This window comes from Sceloporus undulatus, chromosome 2 (genome assembly GCF_019175285.1).
Source record: "Sceloporus undulatus isolate JIND9_A2432 ecotype Alabama chromosome 2, SceUnd_v1.1, whole genome shotgun sequence".
In the NCBI taxonomy this organism is placed as follows: Eukaryota; Metazoa; Chordata; class Lepidosauria; order Squamata; family Phrynosomatidae; genus Sceloporus; species Sceloporus undulatus.
This window is the reverse complement of record NC_056523.1, coordinates 198,889,563-198,907,028: the sequence shown is the minus strand read 5'-3', so window position 1 is coordinate 198,907,028 and position 17,466 is coordinate 198,889,563. Positions and strand designations below refer to the sequence as shown.

At 37.0% G+C, this 17,466-nt stretch overlaps 1 protein-coding gene across 4 annotated transcripts in view; it reads left to right on the top strand.

Annotated features, from left to right (window-relative positions):
• MLLT3 (MLLT3 super elongation complex subunit) overlaps nucleotides 1-9,529 on the top strand; it is a 150,797-nt gene extending 141,268 nt beyond the window's left edge. For all 4 annotated transcript variants that reach the window (XM_042453412.1, XM_042453411.1, XM_042453410.1 and 1 more), the window contains 3 exons: nucleotides 3,271-3,342; nucleotides 3,981-4,052; nucleotides 7,688-9,529. In XM_042453412.1, the coding sequence (XP_042309346.1) occupies nucleotides 3,271-3,342; nucleotides 3,981-4,052; nucleotides 7,688-7,819 (276 nt within the window). In that variant the 3' untranslated portion in view covers nucleotides 7,820-9,529. The remainder of the gene's footprint in view (nucleotides 1-3,270; nucleotides 3,343-3,980; nucleotides 4,053-7,687) is intronic.
• The last annotated feature ends 7,937 nt before the right edge of the window (nucleotides 9,530-17,466 follow it).

The following is a 17,466-nucleotide window of genomic DNA, read 5'->3' as shown; positions in this document are numbered from 1 at the left end:
TCTTGCATAACCTGTAATAATGAGGCCATTATTACATACAAGAATAATGTATTTGGAAAGACAAGAAGGGTATGTATAAATATAATCAACACTAAACCATAATAATACAATACGTGAAAACTATTAGCATCAAATTGTAAAACAGTTAGAATTCTTGTTGATAGCAAACACATACAAGAAGAATAAAAGAGAAATATATAAGAGCAAAATACCAAGATATAGATGTAATAAAAGACGGAACATTGTCTGTACAAAACTTTATATAATTAGAGTTGTAAATACAAAATTGGAGCATGTCAAAGAATAATTCAAGGTTACGATGTTTAAGGTAAAATCTGGTTTATTTAAATGAGGCACTGTAAGGAAGTTTATGCCAAAAGAAGATCTGTATTGGCCAAAGTTATGGATTTTGTTATGACCTGTGGATAAGTCAAGGGTAAAATTTTGAGGCTCCTCAGGTCCATGGTCGCTCTTCAACGTTTCCCTGGCAGTGGATAGAGGCTGCTCCTCTGCTGCAGAGAGGAAGCACCAAAGAGCCACTTTTTCCTTGGAATGGGGTTTAAACAGTCACAGGTGCCCTCTGCCCTTTCAATCCCTCCAAGAAGCCTAGTTTTACAGTAGACTCTCCATGGAATGAAAGCTCTTTACTGCTGGCCTGTCCACAGTTGTATGCAGTGGCTGGCTTGTCTTCTCACAGAGGAGAAGAAGTGAAGAGTCAGTTAAGGGAGAGCCAAACGTAAAAGGAGCAAAGGCAGGGAGGAAGGTAGAGAAAGTGTGTGTGTGCATGCATGCTATATTAGGGAAAGTGGAGAGTAGTGTGTGTGTTTGTGACTGAATCAGTTGTTGCTCTCATAAAAATAACAACCGCCCTGCACTCTCTTTACTTCCAGCAGCCCAATCCCAGGCACAGAGGGAAAGTGGGGAGGAAGGGGTGTGTTTGTCACTGCCATCATTGGCATTACCATATTGACCCATATGTAAGTTGACCCAGGATTTAGAGGTCAATTTTTGGGCATAAACTTCTCGACTTACAGAGAAGTATATACAATACATTTTATTTTGATGAATAAAATAAAAAATAAAATAAAATAATAATGCTTAACCTAACCAAAATAATGCTAGAATTAGTAAAGGGCTGAAAAGATTTCATATACATTACCTGCAACAAAACTCAGGTTCATTCCTTTGCCTATAATTGAAATATTAACCAGTAATTTGAATTGATTATTGGTTTTGAAGCACACCTGAAATGTATATTCTTAATATAATAGTGAGAGAAACAATAGCCACTATTTGAAGAATATTTTTTTTAATTTTGATTTATTAATGAAAATATTATAGCTCATCAGAGGTCCAACATATTTCCTGTCTGTGACCCCACTACCCTGCATTATAATACATGCCAGCCTGTAGTGATATTTCTGCTTCTTTTCAATTCCAAATGCTGGATTTTATTCCATTGATATCCACAAGACTGCTTGTACTGCTATTTTTTTTAAAAAAGAACCATCCTCCTAAACATGAGTTTTAAAATATTCTGAATTTTTTTTGCCCCATGGGGTACAATGTGACCATATTTACATTTGTTTTCTTCACTTTCCTTAGAGTGATACATTTGGTTTTATATAACACAATTTGAACCTAGGCTGAAGCATATGAGGCACTGGGTGGCATATTTTCAGCACATACATAAAGACGTTCAATGCAAAGGGCACATTCCTGAGTACAAGTGCAGATTAGTTAACCCGCATAAACTCAGAATTGACAATTTTATGAAGAATGATTAGAATTAATATTGTTACTGATTACATTGCTGCATTTTTACAAGATGAAAGTTCTTTCATAAATAGCTGATAATAACTGCAACATCTAGTGATGGCATGTATGAATTAGGCATCACAGCTCAAACACATCAGAGCAAGCTTTCATATCAGTGGAAATGGCTTCAGTACTTACCAAACAGAAATAATTCACACATGAAGCAACATGTTAGCAAATGGCATTTGTCAACTAGTTTTATCTTTATATCTAAATCAGTTTAATCAGTAGCTTATTTTAAGGGTCTATATGCATCCCCTTCATGCCATAGAAATTTCACCCTAAATCAATGAGACTTATTAGTTGTGATCAGTGGTAAGTACTGTTCATTTCACTAAAATGTAAGCAGGGCTTTTGATAGATGAGGGGCCATAAAGTTCTGCAGACATGTTTAGCTATTCAGTAGGAGAACTGTACGCAGCATTACTTCCAATGTTGCAATATATCTCTGGATTGGGCATCTATTGTATATATTCATCTATAAGCCTAAAAAATTATGCCCCAAAATTGACCCCCAAATCCTAGGTCAACTTATTTACAGGATAGTATGGTAATGTGATAGCAGCACTTTCAGATTTCCCCATGCAGTTTCTTTCTGTCTTGAGCCAAGAAGATAGAGTCCTTGGTAACTGATTGATTGCTGTTTAACAGTCCCTCTCCCACCGGCTTCATTGTCTCAGGAGTGAAGGCTGAAACACTGAAGCCTCATATTGATTGCTGCTTTCCTCTTGCCGCTCACATACACACACTGAAGGAGCTTCCAAGTTTTACACTCAACCTATCCACGGGTCATGTCAAAATACATACTTTTGGCCCCAAAACTTGCCCTCGACTTAAACATGAAGTCAACTTATAAACAGATATATACAGTATGGATCATCCTAACTGCCAAGTTTAGAAGCAAAATTCAGAAATCGAGTACTCCCATGGATTATCATTCATTATTACTGTAGTGTAATCCATTGGAGTTAACATTTAAATGTTAGATTTTGTCTGTGTTACATTCTAAAAGCTCAAATGACATCCACCTAGGGGTTATACAGTTTTGCTTGTTTTTTAATCAAAGAGCCATAACTCAAATTTCAGATTTCAAGCAAATCTCTAATAACTTGGCATATTTATGTATAAACAGTAACAAGGGTTGTTAAATGACACTGATTCAGTATGTTGGATGTCAGTGTTAGTATTGTAATGATTATTTCATGAGTGAATGTTTCTCCTACTGCTGTTTATTTAGTTGAAGACTTTCCTAAAGACTATTCCTGTATTTAAAATTTTATATGTAGTTTATTTTATTTTCTAATGTAAATTGCATTCAGTTGGGTATGTGACAGGAGGCAGAAGTTAGATTAATTGGCTGCTAAAAGTGTTTGGACAATAAAGACGTTTCAAATAGCCATCTGTCCTAACCCCTGTGATGCATTCTAATATTGATTTTGTTTTGTTTTCCAGATTCTAGAAGTGAAAAGTCCTATAAAACAGAGTAAATCTGATAAACAGATTAAGAATGGGGATTGTGATAAGGTAAATCAGAAGTGGTTTCTGACTCCTCTTCCCCCAGAATTGGATCTAAACTTAGTCATACTTAGACCTATTGAACTCAGCAGGACTAATATTATGCTACTAGATGAGGCCTGAATCCTTCTCCCACAAAAAGTATCTTCTCCCCCCCCCCCATAACCCTGGTAGCTGACCAAATGGGGAATTTCCAGACCTCTAAATCAGGTTTCAAGGTGCAGAAGGGGCTGCTCCCCTCCACTTTCACTAAATTCTGCTATTCTACCAGCAAATGTCCAACATTTAAATGTAAGTGTCCAGGAGATGTTCAGCTTGTCAAATCCCTTTGATTTCAGTGGATCTCTTTCAATATAACTACATCTAAGCCATAATTGTTCTAGAATCTGTTCTTTCAATATACAGAAAAGATTAGTTGATAGAACACAAATTCATGAACTTCTTCTATGTTGTTTCCTCAGCATTTTGGTATCTCTTCATCATATTGTTTGTTCCATGCTTTAATTAGATGTGTTGAACATAGTTTATTTTGCTTTGTTTTGTTAGGAGATTAAATGCTTGCAAATTGTTTTGCGCATAGCTCTCAGGAGCTCTACAGCTTAACAAGTATGTTTTATTTCTTTTAATTTGTGATGGCTTATTCTCAGGCATATCTGGATGAACTAGTTGAGCTCCACAGAAGGTTAATGACATTAAGGGAAAGACATGTACTGCAACAGGTGAGAGAATATCCTTGCATGTTAAACATCATTATCAAAGTCAAGAACACATCTTACAGTAAAATGTTAATAATGCCATCAGTATAAATTTTTACAGATATATACAGATATAGGTATGTATTCTATTGGTTAGTCCCCCAGCTAGGCTTATTAAATCAATTGTTGAATGGTAAATCCCATTATTGCAGTGGGTCTACTATACAGTATTTGGAACTAACAATTGGATTGTTCTAACTTGTCAGCGTTGTTGTGCCTTACAAAAACATGGGACAATTTTTCTAGGCTTTAAGAGACTTTAAATGAATTCAATTTTAGGAGATTTTAAATTAATTTGCGGAATTACAAAGCTGAGTTTAGTTTCAAAAGTGAAATCTGAATTAATTATTATGGATGTATTCTTCAGTGATTATTTGTGGCATTTATATGCTATGTTTTTTATATAATTCAGTGGCAAAATTAAACTGCTCTTTTACTGTAATGTGTGTTTCACCAGGAACATTTTGAAGTGTAGACTTTTCAAACCATATAATTTCAAGTTTCCTTTAAAGAAAGAAAAGTAGTAAAGGTTAGGATGTCACACTTTATTTTCCAGAATCTGCATCTGGGGTTGTTTTAAATCTTATGTTTTGCATGTAAGAACTTTATACACATGTTTATCATATATTGTTTGCAAGTATTTTTCCACACTGCATACAAGAAAAATATATATAGTGTATTAATGACAGGTACCAAAGATTTGAGTCCAGTCCTTTTTCAGATTTTAACTCACAAGATGGTGTTGAGCACTCTCATCCTAACATTTCATTATTAGAATGTAACTATTAAAACAATAAATATTTGTACTTTATAACCAGTACTGGACCTTTCCAGTAACTCTTCCAACAAAGCTAACTAAAAAACTATTATTTATTATGTATTTTAGAAAGAAAGAAAGTAAAATACATAATAATAGCTTTTATGGCAGCTTTGTAGATTCAGAGAAGACAGAATATTTCAATTTTTTATAAAGATTAAAAGAGCTATGCCATTAGTTAAACCCAAGCCTTCATGTATATATTTTCCTCAAAAGCCATTTAAATTACTAGAGCATGATAGATGGCAATGAAATTGAGGGAGGATGACAGTATGTAAACAGAACTATACATTAAAACAATAAAGTACAGCACACTTCATTGAGACCAAATAAGACTTTGGTGGACCTTGCATCCTAGGCCTTCAGTTAAAGTATTTTTAATGTTGTGTTTTTAACATTAGTAATCAGAAAGCTTGACAGCTATAATCTTAAATCTTTCCCCCCAAGTGTTTTTCAGTAGATTAAGAACATGAGTGCTAATATTAAAGGCATTAACATGATTCCTCTTGGCAGGCAGTCAAGAATGCCCCTAAAGCTTTCTTGGCTATATCTGGATGTATACTCTGCCTCCATTAAAATTGAGGGGTTCATCTCACTCAGATGTACCAGGTGGCCTTGACACTGTAGCTACATTTCTAAGGAGCCCAGATGAAAAATAGGGTTCAAATGTTCATGTTGCTCTTACTTGGGAGCTTTAAAAGTTTAGATAGTGATCAGCAAATGAGATTTTATTTCTCATCTCTTTTAAGAGCACTGCTTTTCTTTAAAATGCATCTGTTAACACTTCCTAACTGCTTTTGAATTCCTGAAATTTATTACCATGGGAGTTAAGGGAAGGGCCCATTTTGGCACAGTATCACAGGAAAGCATATCAACTGTAGTTCCTTTTTTTTTTTTGGGAAAAATTACTTTGGAGAGTTTTTGTGAAATTCGTAATGAACTGGTTTGCTCAGTCAGAGCTAAGTGAAAGATGCATTAGGATTACATTCCTAACCCACATAAAGAAACTTATGATTATTACTACATTGTCCATACAATGTTATGGCTAAAGATGCAACACAAGGCAGTGTTGCAGGAGTAAATCTGTGACTATTTTGAATGAGGTTGTTTCTCACAAGAATGGCATATTACATTTTTTAAGCAATGTTTTAAGCAAAAGATCATGTTTTGGATTAGAATTTTATTACCTCTTGCAGATCTAAAGGCACATGCGAGATATAGCGGCCAAAATAAACAGGGTTATTCTCAGAGCACCATTGTACTTTCAAGAGCTGCCTCATTGCAGTTGCCTACCAGCACTCTACTCCTTTCCCCTACCACATCTGCTCTCTAATCTCTTTGCAGCCTACTCCCATGCCCACATTTCCTATTCCATGATATTTAATATTTTTATTTTAAAGGGCCAAGAGCATTCAGGGCCAAACCCTAGCATTCTTCCCAAGCATGCTTAATTTCCCTGTCTTTTTTCACTTGCCAGAACCAGATGAGCACAAAGAGTGGGCTCAGCCAAACTGCCTCTTTCTCACACTTGCATACCTAGCACATAGTTTGCCCCTCCATTCTATTTTTAAGCAAGCAAAGCAGGAAGAGAGCTTCCCTTGGCAGATGTGGTAATACTCTGTGCTAAAGGAGTGCTAGTCATATGTTATCTCTGTATGAATTAAGTCAGCTCCCAAACACAGGGGAGCCTGCTAGTTTCACCCTCCTCTACTGCTGGTTCCATTTAGAGCTTGAAGAGGAAAACATCTCTGTAGAAAACCATGATTCCAAATCACGTAGTGAGAGCTTCCACAGACAAAGAAAGCTTTCCTCTCCAGGCTATCCATATAAAGAGAGTGATGGAACCAGCAACAGAGGTAGGGGGTCTAGCATGCCCCTTCCTCTCATATTTACTTAATCAACAATAGTTAACTTTTCAATAGGGATAATATAGAAGAAGGAGCATATATAGCGGGATGGATAGAATTGAGTCATGAATCTAAAACACCTTTTAGATGTCTCAGTGGAGTGGGAGGGGACTGTAACTTGAAATAACAGTACAGTTTGTGTTTGACGTTGGAATTTCCTAAAGCATTAGACTTCCTAAAACATGAGACAAATGAAGATTCACATGGTATTAGAAAGGTGAACTTTGACCAATTTTTATTATTCTGATCCATTTTCCAAGCTGCTGCCTTGAGTCCCACATCTTAACAGCTTGTATAAGCGTACATGCTTACTTTATATGAAAGTATTTAATTTAGTGTTCATGTGATATTATTCTTCCTGTGTCCTTGAAAATACTGGAAACAGCCCTCTGCTAAAATTAGTCAAAGAAGCTGCAAAGCAGAGCTTTGGCTGTCTTAGCTTTTGGAAATTAGTTCATAGGGTTTTGCATGCACAGTAATACAAAGTTATATGAGTTATCTTTGTAGTCTGGCCACCTGAGTTCATATCATAGTTAGCGAGGGCTTTTCTCCTACATCAAAGAGAAATGCAAAGCAGGATTGGCTCTTTCTTGGTGTAGAACCTGGAACCCTGAAGGTACTGTTGGAGTCCATCTACCAACAGCGCCAGCCAGTATTGCCAGTGATCCAAGGTGATGAGAGTTCAAGCTCAAAGTCATCTGGAAGGGTAGTTTACTCATTTTATATTCCATAATTTCATGCCATGTAATAACAGTGAGAAAATTAATAAGGTGTTTTCTTTTGTGCAATAGCATACAAGAGAAACAAGATTTACATATATAATTACATATACCTGTATAATTATAACCTTTCCTTTTCCTCTTTTTTAATGACAGATTGTAAACCTTATAGAAGAAACGGGACATTTTCACATCACAAACACAACTTTTGACTTTGACCTTTGCTCACTGGACAAAACTACAGTTAGAAAATTACAGAGTTACCTGGAAACATCTGGAGCATCCTGAGGACATAGCTCCTGGCTGCATCAAAAACTGTGCTCTTTTTTTTAAAAAAAAGAAATAAAACATTCAGAACGGTGCAGCCAAAATGGCGCAAAAAATTCCCAACAACAACCAACTCTCTTCAGCTTTATTTTTTAGTTAAAGCCAGTCGTCATCTCTTGATAAAGGAGAAGTAAAGTGACAAGCCTCAGAGGATTGCTCTTCTCACCAAGGAAATGCTCTGGAAGAGTTAGCCTGGATAGCCTTGAAAAAACAAAAACACTTAATGAATGTGTATGGTATCATGTATCTCTCTGTGGTATTCCAGGCCACAAGATGAATGCATGTTCAACACACTGCCTTATTACATAACTGATCTATTTATTATTGCATATTCATATTCTAAAGTCCTTGAGGGAATGACACTACCAGACGTTACAAGTTCTTGTGTCCTGTGTACGCTCCTTTGATGCAGCACTACCATCGTCACAACCCTTCTGACCTTGCTCTTGTTTCAATGCCACTTTTTTCTGACCTCCTTCTAGTCTATTTTACAACCCTATCATTTTGTTCCCATTTCTGCAGTTCCCCTGATGAGATACCGAGTTGGGGAGGGGGGAGTGGAAAACGTGTGTGTGTGTACACATATGCACAGACAGTCTTCTGCAACAGCAGAACAGGCCCCCAGGCTGTAATCCTATATTGATCTTGGACAATGATAGGAAATTCACCAGATAGGATCATGACTTGCTTTATAGCCTTAGTCAATAAACCAGTAGAACGTTTATTAATGAAAAAAGTGTTACTGTATACTATTGTAACTCCGGAATTGTTTTTGCCATCAACATTTCTGTGTCTGTTTTATTGTTAGATATGTATAAAAGTGAAAGCACTCTAGAAGTTTGCCATAAAAAAGAGAAAGAGAGAGAGTTGGGAGAGAAAGAGAAACATTTGTTCCATTCTCTATGGACATACGTATTGTAGAAAATCCTTAATTTGGAGCTATTTATTACTAGGAGTTCCAGCACTCATCTGCCCAGATGTGCAGTTCAATTTTTTTGTTATAAAATTATAGCATAGAATTAGTTCCTTTATTCGTACAGTATATGCTCTGTTTAGATCCTGGTTTCAGCCCTTTTTCTATGTAATAAGACATTTTCATTTAAGCAGTTGTTTAATAACAACATGTTGAGAAATTGTTTCCAAATTTCAGTACTTATTCAGTACCCTATATTCATTTATAGTAGGACTGTCAACACAGCTAAATAAATTGTTTGGTTAATCATACTGATTTCAATTGATTAACCAATTAAATTTGCACTAGTGTGCTTTAGTTTTTCAGTAGCCCTGAAAAATAAGTCTGCTTTTGTTGTTTTTAGATGATTTACACATGTAAAACAGCAGCTGCCAACTTAGAATACTGATTCTCATGTGCTGGAGAAAGAGCTACATCTCTATTAAGATGACCCCAGTCACCTTCAGTACTTGCTTAGGTTATATTAGAAAATAATTTCTTTCAAATTAAAAATCTATGTGAGAGGTGGAGGCATGCTTTGAACGTATTTTTAATCCATTGGTTTAAATGATCAATCAGTTTAAACAGCACTGCCCTAATTTCCAGGAGTGTTTATTTTCTGTTAAAACAAAAGATATTTTAGAAATCCTTTACAGAAGAGAAAGGATTTTTTTTTTGTTCAAGAAGGTATTAAAATCCAAATTAAAATCCTAATTAAAGATTTGGCTGCAGAAATTCTTTGTGGGTCTGACGAATTTGCCAGCCTCAGGAAAAGCTTGTGTTTGAGAGTCCATCATATTTCCAGTCTCTGCATGCTAGCAGATGACATAAATTACTCAGTCCAGCTGCAGAAGTATCTTCATGTACATGGTTTTGTGCAGTATGTAAAACCAGGTTCCTAGTAGGGGTACCTCATCATAATTCAGTGGGAATTCTTAATACTGTTTCTTTAAGTCCAAAGAAAATATTTCCTTTTTTTTTTTTTGTATGTGTGTGCATGTGTGTTTCTGTTTTTAAATTAAAATGTTGTTTGACCATAATCTATGGAAAGTCTTTCTCAGGCTTCCAAAAGAACAAGTGTACTTTTCTTCAGTAATGTTATGACTCTTATTGATGATTGGCATGAAACATACTTGAAGCGTTATGTTCTTTTTAAAGTCCACATGTTAATTAATGTGCAATTGTTGGGGTGAGAGATTTTTGAAATCTCTTGACATCAGACATATGATGTGATGTTGAAGTGTGGAGGGTGGGTGCTTGAGTGGGGTTTTTTACATTTTTGTTAGCATTTTTATATGAAACATTTGAAAATGTAAAGGCTAACTTTCACTTTTTAAAATAGCACACACGCAACATGTTTCATTTCAGTTGAACACAAAACGTGTGCTGGGGGGGTCCATTTTGACTTTTCTAACTAAATTTTGTGGCAAAACTCTTAAGAGGTTGGAAGGAACACAGACTGGCATACCTTTGAATATATATTGGGCAGGTCACTGTTTTTATTTTGGTTTTTTTGTTTTTGAAAAGCAGGCGAAATAAGTCTCTTGAGCCACAGAAAATAGTAGCTGATGTACAGAATTTGTGGGGGTGGAGGGTTTAACTATGTAAAGGGAATATAACTGCAATTACAGTAGACTCTTAACTCTGACTTGCATGTAGTTCATCAGTCATCCTTATAAAATGTTAGTTCTCTAGTTTGGTGAGAATGAGGATGGAATAAACACATTTCAGCTGCATTTGTGTGTTGAAAGTGAAGAGTGTTTTCCACAAAATTCTGGTAGAATAAGAGCTGGTAAGTGGTGTCCTTTAAAAAATACTTTAGTTATTTTGTATGCTGAAACAAAATAAATCCTTTTTTCCAATTAATTTCAAATAGTCCTATTTCTCTGACACAAAACCCAGTTGCATGGAAAACTGATATTTTCAGGCTGGTTAAAATGCTAATATATGGGCTCTTAACCTTACAACAGCTGTGTTGTCCTTCCAGCTGCAAGAGTGACTATTTCACTTGAACTGGATTCATCCCAGAATGTATTTTCAGTACTTAACTTCAATCCGTGAAGTTGTGGTTATAGAAATGGGTATCTTTAAACACATGAAGACTACAGTCACAATCTACTGGTCCCATGGTGTGTGTTCTAGCAAGATTTTCACCTGCAGCATCTCCCACTGCCTCTTTTTCTCTCTTCCTTTAGCAGTGGTTCCCAAATTTGAGCCTCCAGCATTGTTGGACTATAGCTCATAGACCATTTTGGCTGGGGTTTGGGGTGTTGGAAGTCCAATATCTGGACAACCAAGTTTGGGAACCAGGATATATGGTATTTTATTGCTTTGGCAGGAATTAATTTTTATTTAATGCTACACTACATACGGTGGAGGAGCTGTATTAACAGCAGGATCACATATTTAAAAAACGAAGAACTATTTATTATACAACTTTCATAGGATCACAGTTGGAAGAGGCCACAAGGGCCATCCAATCCAACCCCCTGTCGTGCAGGAATACAGAATCAAAGCACACCCAACAGAGGGTCATCCAGCCTCTATTTGAAAACTTCCAAAGGAGGAGACTCCACCACTCTCTGAGGGACTGTTTTTCACTGTCAAACAGCTCTTACCATCAGGAAATTCTTCCTAATGGTTAGGTGGAATCTCTGCCAAACATAACTTTGATATGCTACTGTTCTTGGTCAAACATTTAAGTTCCTTACAGCCAAAATGGACTTTACCAAATATCATCACCATGACCTGTAGAAATAGCCAGATATTTGGAGCAGGGTTGCAAAAAAAGACATTACTGATTATGTTGAGGCAGAGGTAAGTGTTACAAGCCATGGCAGGTGGGGTCTGTTGTGTAACTGTGAATATTTTGACAATAGCCCAGCATTAGGCAGAGCTTGGCAAGTTATTGTCTTATTAAAAAACAAAACAAAACAGGACTGTTTAAAAGAACAGCATAAACCTGAAAAATTCCTGTCAAAACTTTTTAAAAATACAATTCGGTGGAACTTTGAAAAGTAACTGAAAGCCCTTCTTACACTGATACAAGAACTTAATGGCCAGCTCATTGCATTCCTCTTTTAAAATATAGGTCCATTCCACCTTGTTACTTCCCTCCATAACTCATTACATATGACTACATAACTCTTTACTTACAACCTGTCAATCAGCATAACATCCAAGTGCCTGTCAGAAGTATCACCCCACAACTGTATTAACAAAGGAGTGAGGCCATGGTAACTTTACAACTGCCACCACACCCCGGTGTTCTGCACTTCGAGTAACCCTTCTCACTGGGCTTTCCACATATAAAAGTTGCTCAAAGGCTTCCATGCTGCAGACAATATGTGCAGATACAGAGTGTGCAAGAGCAGGATTAGTAGATTTTGGAGGCTTTCATTGATCTAACATAAGAGTAATACTTCTGAAGGTGTTTGAAAAAAAGTACCAAAGTTAACAGGATTCACTCTATTCATTCACTCCATGCATCTGAGAAAGTAGACCAGCCTCCAAAACACAGTGCAGAAATAATCCAGTTTGAGACTGCTTTAACTGCCCTGGCTCAGTGCTAGGGAATTCTGGGAACCGTAGTTTTGTGAGACATTTAGCCTTTCTGTCAGAGAGCTCTGGTGCCAAAATACAGTTCCCAGAATTCCCTAGTACTGAACCAGGGCAGTTAAAGCAGTCAAAGTGTGTTATTTCTACAGTGTGTTTAGGACTGAAGTCTACAAAAGCTCATTCTACAACTTCTTTTGCATAATTAATTTACAAGATATCTTTGCATACTGATATTCAGACTAACCGGGCTATGTCTCTGAATTCTTATTTTTATGCTAAGTAACATTCAAAAACAGCATTTTTGAAGTAGACAGCTCATTATAGCCCCTCAGAAATTAATTGCCTCATTTTGATGGCATGTGTGAATGATAAAACAGCTCCTGTTTTTCAGGGAGGTATAGCTTTATCATGGGAGTTTGGAGTCTCTAATGAAAATCCCATTATTATTATATTATTTTATGTATTTATATCCTGCCCTTCTCCCAAGGCTGGGACTCAAGGAAGCTTACAACATTTAAAAAACACCATACATTTAAAAACATACAAAAATAGTATATTAAAACAGAATTAAACTACTACAATAATTAAAACAAGCTCGGTGCTAAAATCAAGTTGTCACATGTTAAGGGATCTACTGCAGGTGAAGTTGATGTAATTTTAAAATACTGTTAACGTATGACAAACTCCATATTTGTTGTAGGACCAACTCAGACATGGTTAGCCATTGAGCATAGCAAATAGCTAAGAATAAATAAAATATTTGCTCATTACTCTCCTATTAACAAATGTAATGTTTCAGCCAGGCACACGCTGATCCTGCCTGTGCTCTAGTGCATGAGCCTGGGGCTCACAGATCTGAAATGCCTGAATGTAACTGGCAGCAAATTCAAGACCAACACTCAGGTATACAGAGACATGAGCTGTCATAGAATGATTGTAATGGCTGAGAGTTGAGCTAAGGAAACAGGTACACCCCAAGTTGAAGCTTTACCTAGTCATTTATTAATGTGGTAGTCTTAGATAAGTCCTGGCCTTTCAGTCTCAACTGTGCTATGGGAATAATAATACAGTTCACCCATGTCATACGTGGGTGTATTATACATGCATTATACGCTGAAAGCAGTGCCGGAAGAAGTGGCACCATGCACCGGAGGAAACAATGGCATGTGCGCCCATGGCGCACGTGTGCCACCTCGCCGCTGCGAACACAACTCCCATTACTTGTAATGGGGCTCAAGCATACGTGCTTTTTCTTTTACGCAGATCCCCCGCATAAAAGAAGGGTGCACTGTACTTATCTGCCCTTCAGAGCTTATTGAAAGAATTACTAAAAATCTTACTGTTATTTGCACTACTATAACCAAAAGCAGTGCTTCTCTGGCTATAAGAGGTGGAGGACTGGCAATTTCTTTTTCCAGATGTGCAAAGGACCACTGCCATATCTGTACGCATTGGTGACACCTCCTCTTTCTTCAAAACTCTGGCCTGGTAGGCGATGGCTTGGAGACTGGCACTGGTCCAGGGTTCACCATGTTGAGTAGCACTGCTGTAAAAGAAGCAATGCCAAATCAATTCAGGGGAAAAGTAGCCTAAATCCAAATAAATCCCAAGTAGAGTAGGCCGGATGGCTCAATGAAAGTCATACAAGTGTTGACTTACAAAGTTCCCATTGATTCAGTTGGTGTACTCTGCTTGAAGTTAACAATTGGATTTAGCATATATACTTGACTATAAGTCAACGTCATCTATAAAGTCAAGGGCATATTTTGGGGCCAACATTAAGGAATTTGATGACTTGTGGATAAGTTGAGGATAAAACAATGTCGTATAACAAAGGATCTACAGAACAAAGCAAAGGAAAACAATGCCAAAGAATTAACAAAATCCCAGCAGGCATAACTGTTTGTGCTCACACTAAAGGCTGTGTGGATGAGAGAGCAGACCAGAATCAGTACTTCCAAGACAGATTACACACTTGCCTTTCACCAGAAGATGGTTCCTTTTATATATATACTGTAAGAGGTAAAGTACTGTATCTACATTGACTTATGGAACTCAAGTTTTTGGGTCAATTTTTTGGCTAAAATTTCTAGACTTAAACATGAGTCTATCCAGTAGGCTGTAAATATTAAAGCCACAATTTTATACATTCTTACCTAGGGATTAAGCCCCATCAAACTAGGGCTGGCTTTAGAAAACGGCATGTATGATATGTTTTCATTGCTTCGCTAATGGCTATCCTTCCATAATACAACAAAAAGAGGGACACACTCCTTAAAAATGAAAGAAATCTTAATATAATCCAATACTATGTCCAATCTATATGAAGTATCTTATGCAGTAATCAAAACTCTAACATGTTATGAGAGGTCACTAAATGACAAACATTCATGCTACACAATAATTTCAGTGCAAAGGGATCTCATAGCACCTTTAAAACTAACTGAAAGAAAGAAGCTGGTAGCACAAGCTTTCGTAGACTTCAGTCTACTTTCTCAGGTAATTTGTTGACTATATAAAGCAAAAAAAGCTGAAATATTTCCCATAAGTCATATTAACAAGAAACTGCTATCGGAAGAATCTGCACAATCGAGCTTTGCATACTTGTGACTGACAATCCTATATAAGTGTTCTTTGTCCTCCTTTCTTGTGAGTCGCAACACCTGTCAATCACAAAATTCAACCATTTTTTAAAGAGAGCAGCAACTAATTACTTAAATTGAATTAATATAGCACTGCTGACTAAGTCCTCAAAATATTTTGTGCATATTTGCAGAAAGCTAAAGAGGAAGGCAGATAAATGTTCTCCCTTTGCATAGGCTACACAGCCTAATATAACACACTGTGTTTTTAATCCATATGGCCCAGTTGCTATTCCTTTGCTCAATGCCTTCATCACCTGTGATGTAAATGACACCTTTTATTGCATCTTGGTGAAAATAGAACTTATAGTTTGTACAGTAAAGTTGTCAACTTCATGTTCCTATTAAGATGTGGAATGGAAGCACGGTTCCAATCAAAAGGAGGTGTGGAGTTTTACTAACCATATCTCTTTCAGAATCCCCACCACTACATTGAAAGAGATTCCTCACCATATTTTTTTAAAAAAACACACAACCCTGTATATGGCACCATTAAAGGGTGGGTGGGGTGGAAGAGAAGAAGTAAATCAAAAGAGAATGGAAGAAAAGAGGAGCGAAAACAAATGAGTTGTGCTAAAAGCCAGGCTGTTTGAGTAATAACCTCATAATGCTGACATTGATTTGGGCACTGAGCAGACATTCCTGGCCCATGTGGTTTGTGTATTCCTGCCTGAGTGGGTGGTCTGCTCTGAGTGGAGAGGGGACGCAGCTCAATGCAGCAAGAAAGATGGGCTTAGTTTCGGAGCAGTGAAAGGAAGCTATGACTATGAGGCTGAGCTGGTATCATCCCAAAGATCCTCTGGGTTAGCAGGGCCTCCCCTTAACTAGGGCCCTATTGGATTTGTTTAAATATTGGACTGTGTCTTCTGCACTGTAGTAAGGCTCATGGTAGACATTTTGAGTGCAATGGCTAATCATTTGGGGTGTGTATTACAAGGGACAGGGAAACGGGTGACTACAAGGCGGGTGGAGAGGTAATGCCTTATCCATTGTGTCTGGTTTACTTTTTCCTGCTTGTGAAGTAAATAATCTCCCTACAAAGAGCTCCTTTTAAAAGGGGGGGGGTACTTTGTATAGTTGTGGGTTAGAGAAGACACTGTTGGGACAAGATGGGGCAATCTCCAGAAACTGGAGGTTTATAGTCAGACAAAGGGTTTACAGTTATTTACAGTTCTTTTAATATTTCCCACACCTGAATGTAGCAGTGCTTACAAGTACAGGTTGAGTCTCCCTTATCCAAAATGCTTGGGACCAGAAGTGTTTGGGATTATGGTTATGATGATGATGATTCTGGAATACCTGTATTTGCATATATGTAAATCATTAGATGCCTTGTAAATGGGACTCAATTATACACATAGCCCAATTGGTAATTTTATACAATAATTTAAACAATTTTGTGCATGAACCATCAGAAAGCAAAAGTATCACTATGTCAGCCCCCCATAAAAAAGGTATGGCTTTTGGAGTACATCGGATTTCAGAATTCTGGATGAGGGAGAAATGTGTATTTTGGCAAAATGGCTAAGTGAAGTGCATAGAGAACACACATTGTTCTTTCAGAGTAAGTTTTCATTAATTGCTATATTTTCAACTATATTTTCAGGTCCCATTCAGATGGGGCTAAGCTACTTCTTTGTGTTGTATGTGTGTCTTCATGTTCACAGTGACATGATGCCTTGTAGCATAGCCTTGCTGTGGTGGGACAGTGGAAATTTTAGCTGTGATGTTCCACTTTTATGTTTATATGTTCTCCATATTATTAATTTTTACATTTACATCCCTCCCTTCTTCTAGTATAAAATTCAATGCAGCCTAAAAGGAGGTTTCCACTCTCCCATTCAAGAATTGCTATAGCATGCCTTCTTAGTTTTCGCAGGTTTGGTTTCTCATGTATTTCTAGACCATGTTAACTAGAGTTGTTTTATCTCTTTCTTTTACAAAATTGTAAGCATGTGCTGTTGCAGTTAAACATCTGCCCCAAATATTCTTGAAACATGGATGATCTACATAAATTCAACCTAGATAATGAGGAAATTGAAATAGTCAAAGGTTTCTTGTACCTTGGATCAAATATTGACCAGAACAGAGATTGCAGTTAAGAAATCAAAAGAAGACTAGAGATGGAAAGGGCAGCAATTAAAGAACTAGACAAGATCCTAAAGTGTAAAGATATACAACTGAGCAATAAAGTTAGACTCGTCAAAGCCATTGTATTTCCCAATCACCATGTACAGGCTGGACAATGTGAGATTGTACAAGCTGGACAATGTGCATGGCAGGGGGTTGGACTGGACAGTCCTTGTGGTCTCTTCCAACGCTATGATTCTATGACATTGTGGATTGTGGATGTGAGAGTTACATAGTAAAATGGATAAGAAGAAAATCAACATATTTGAGATGTGGTGTTGGGGTAGAGTGCTGAAAATACCTTGGACAGCCAAAAGAGAAGCAAA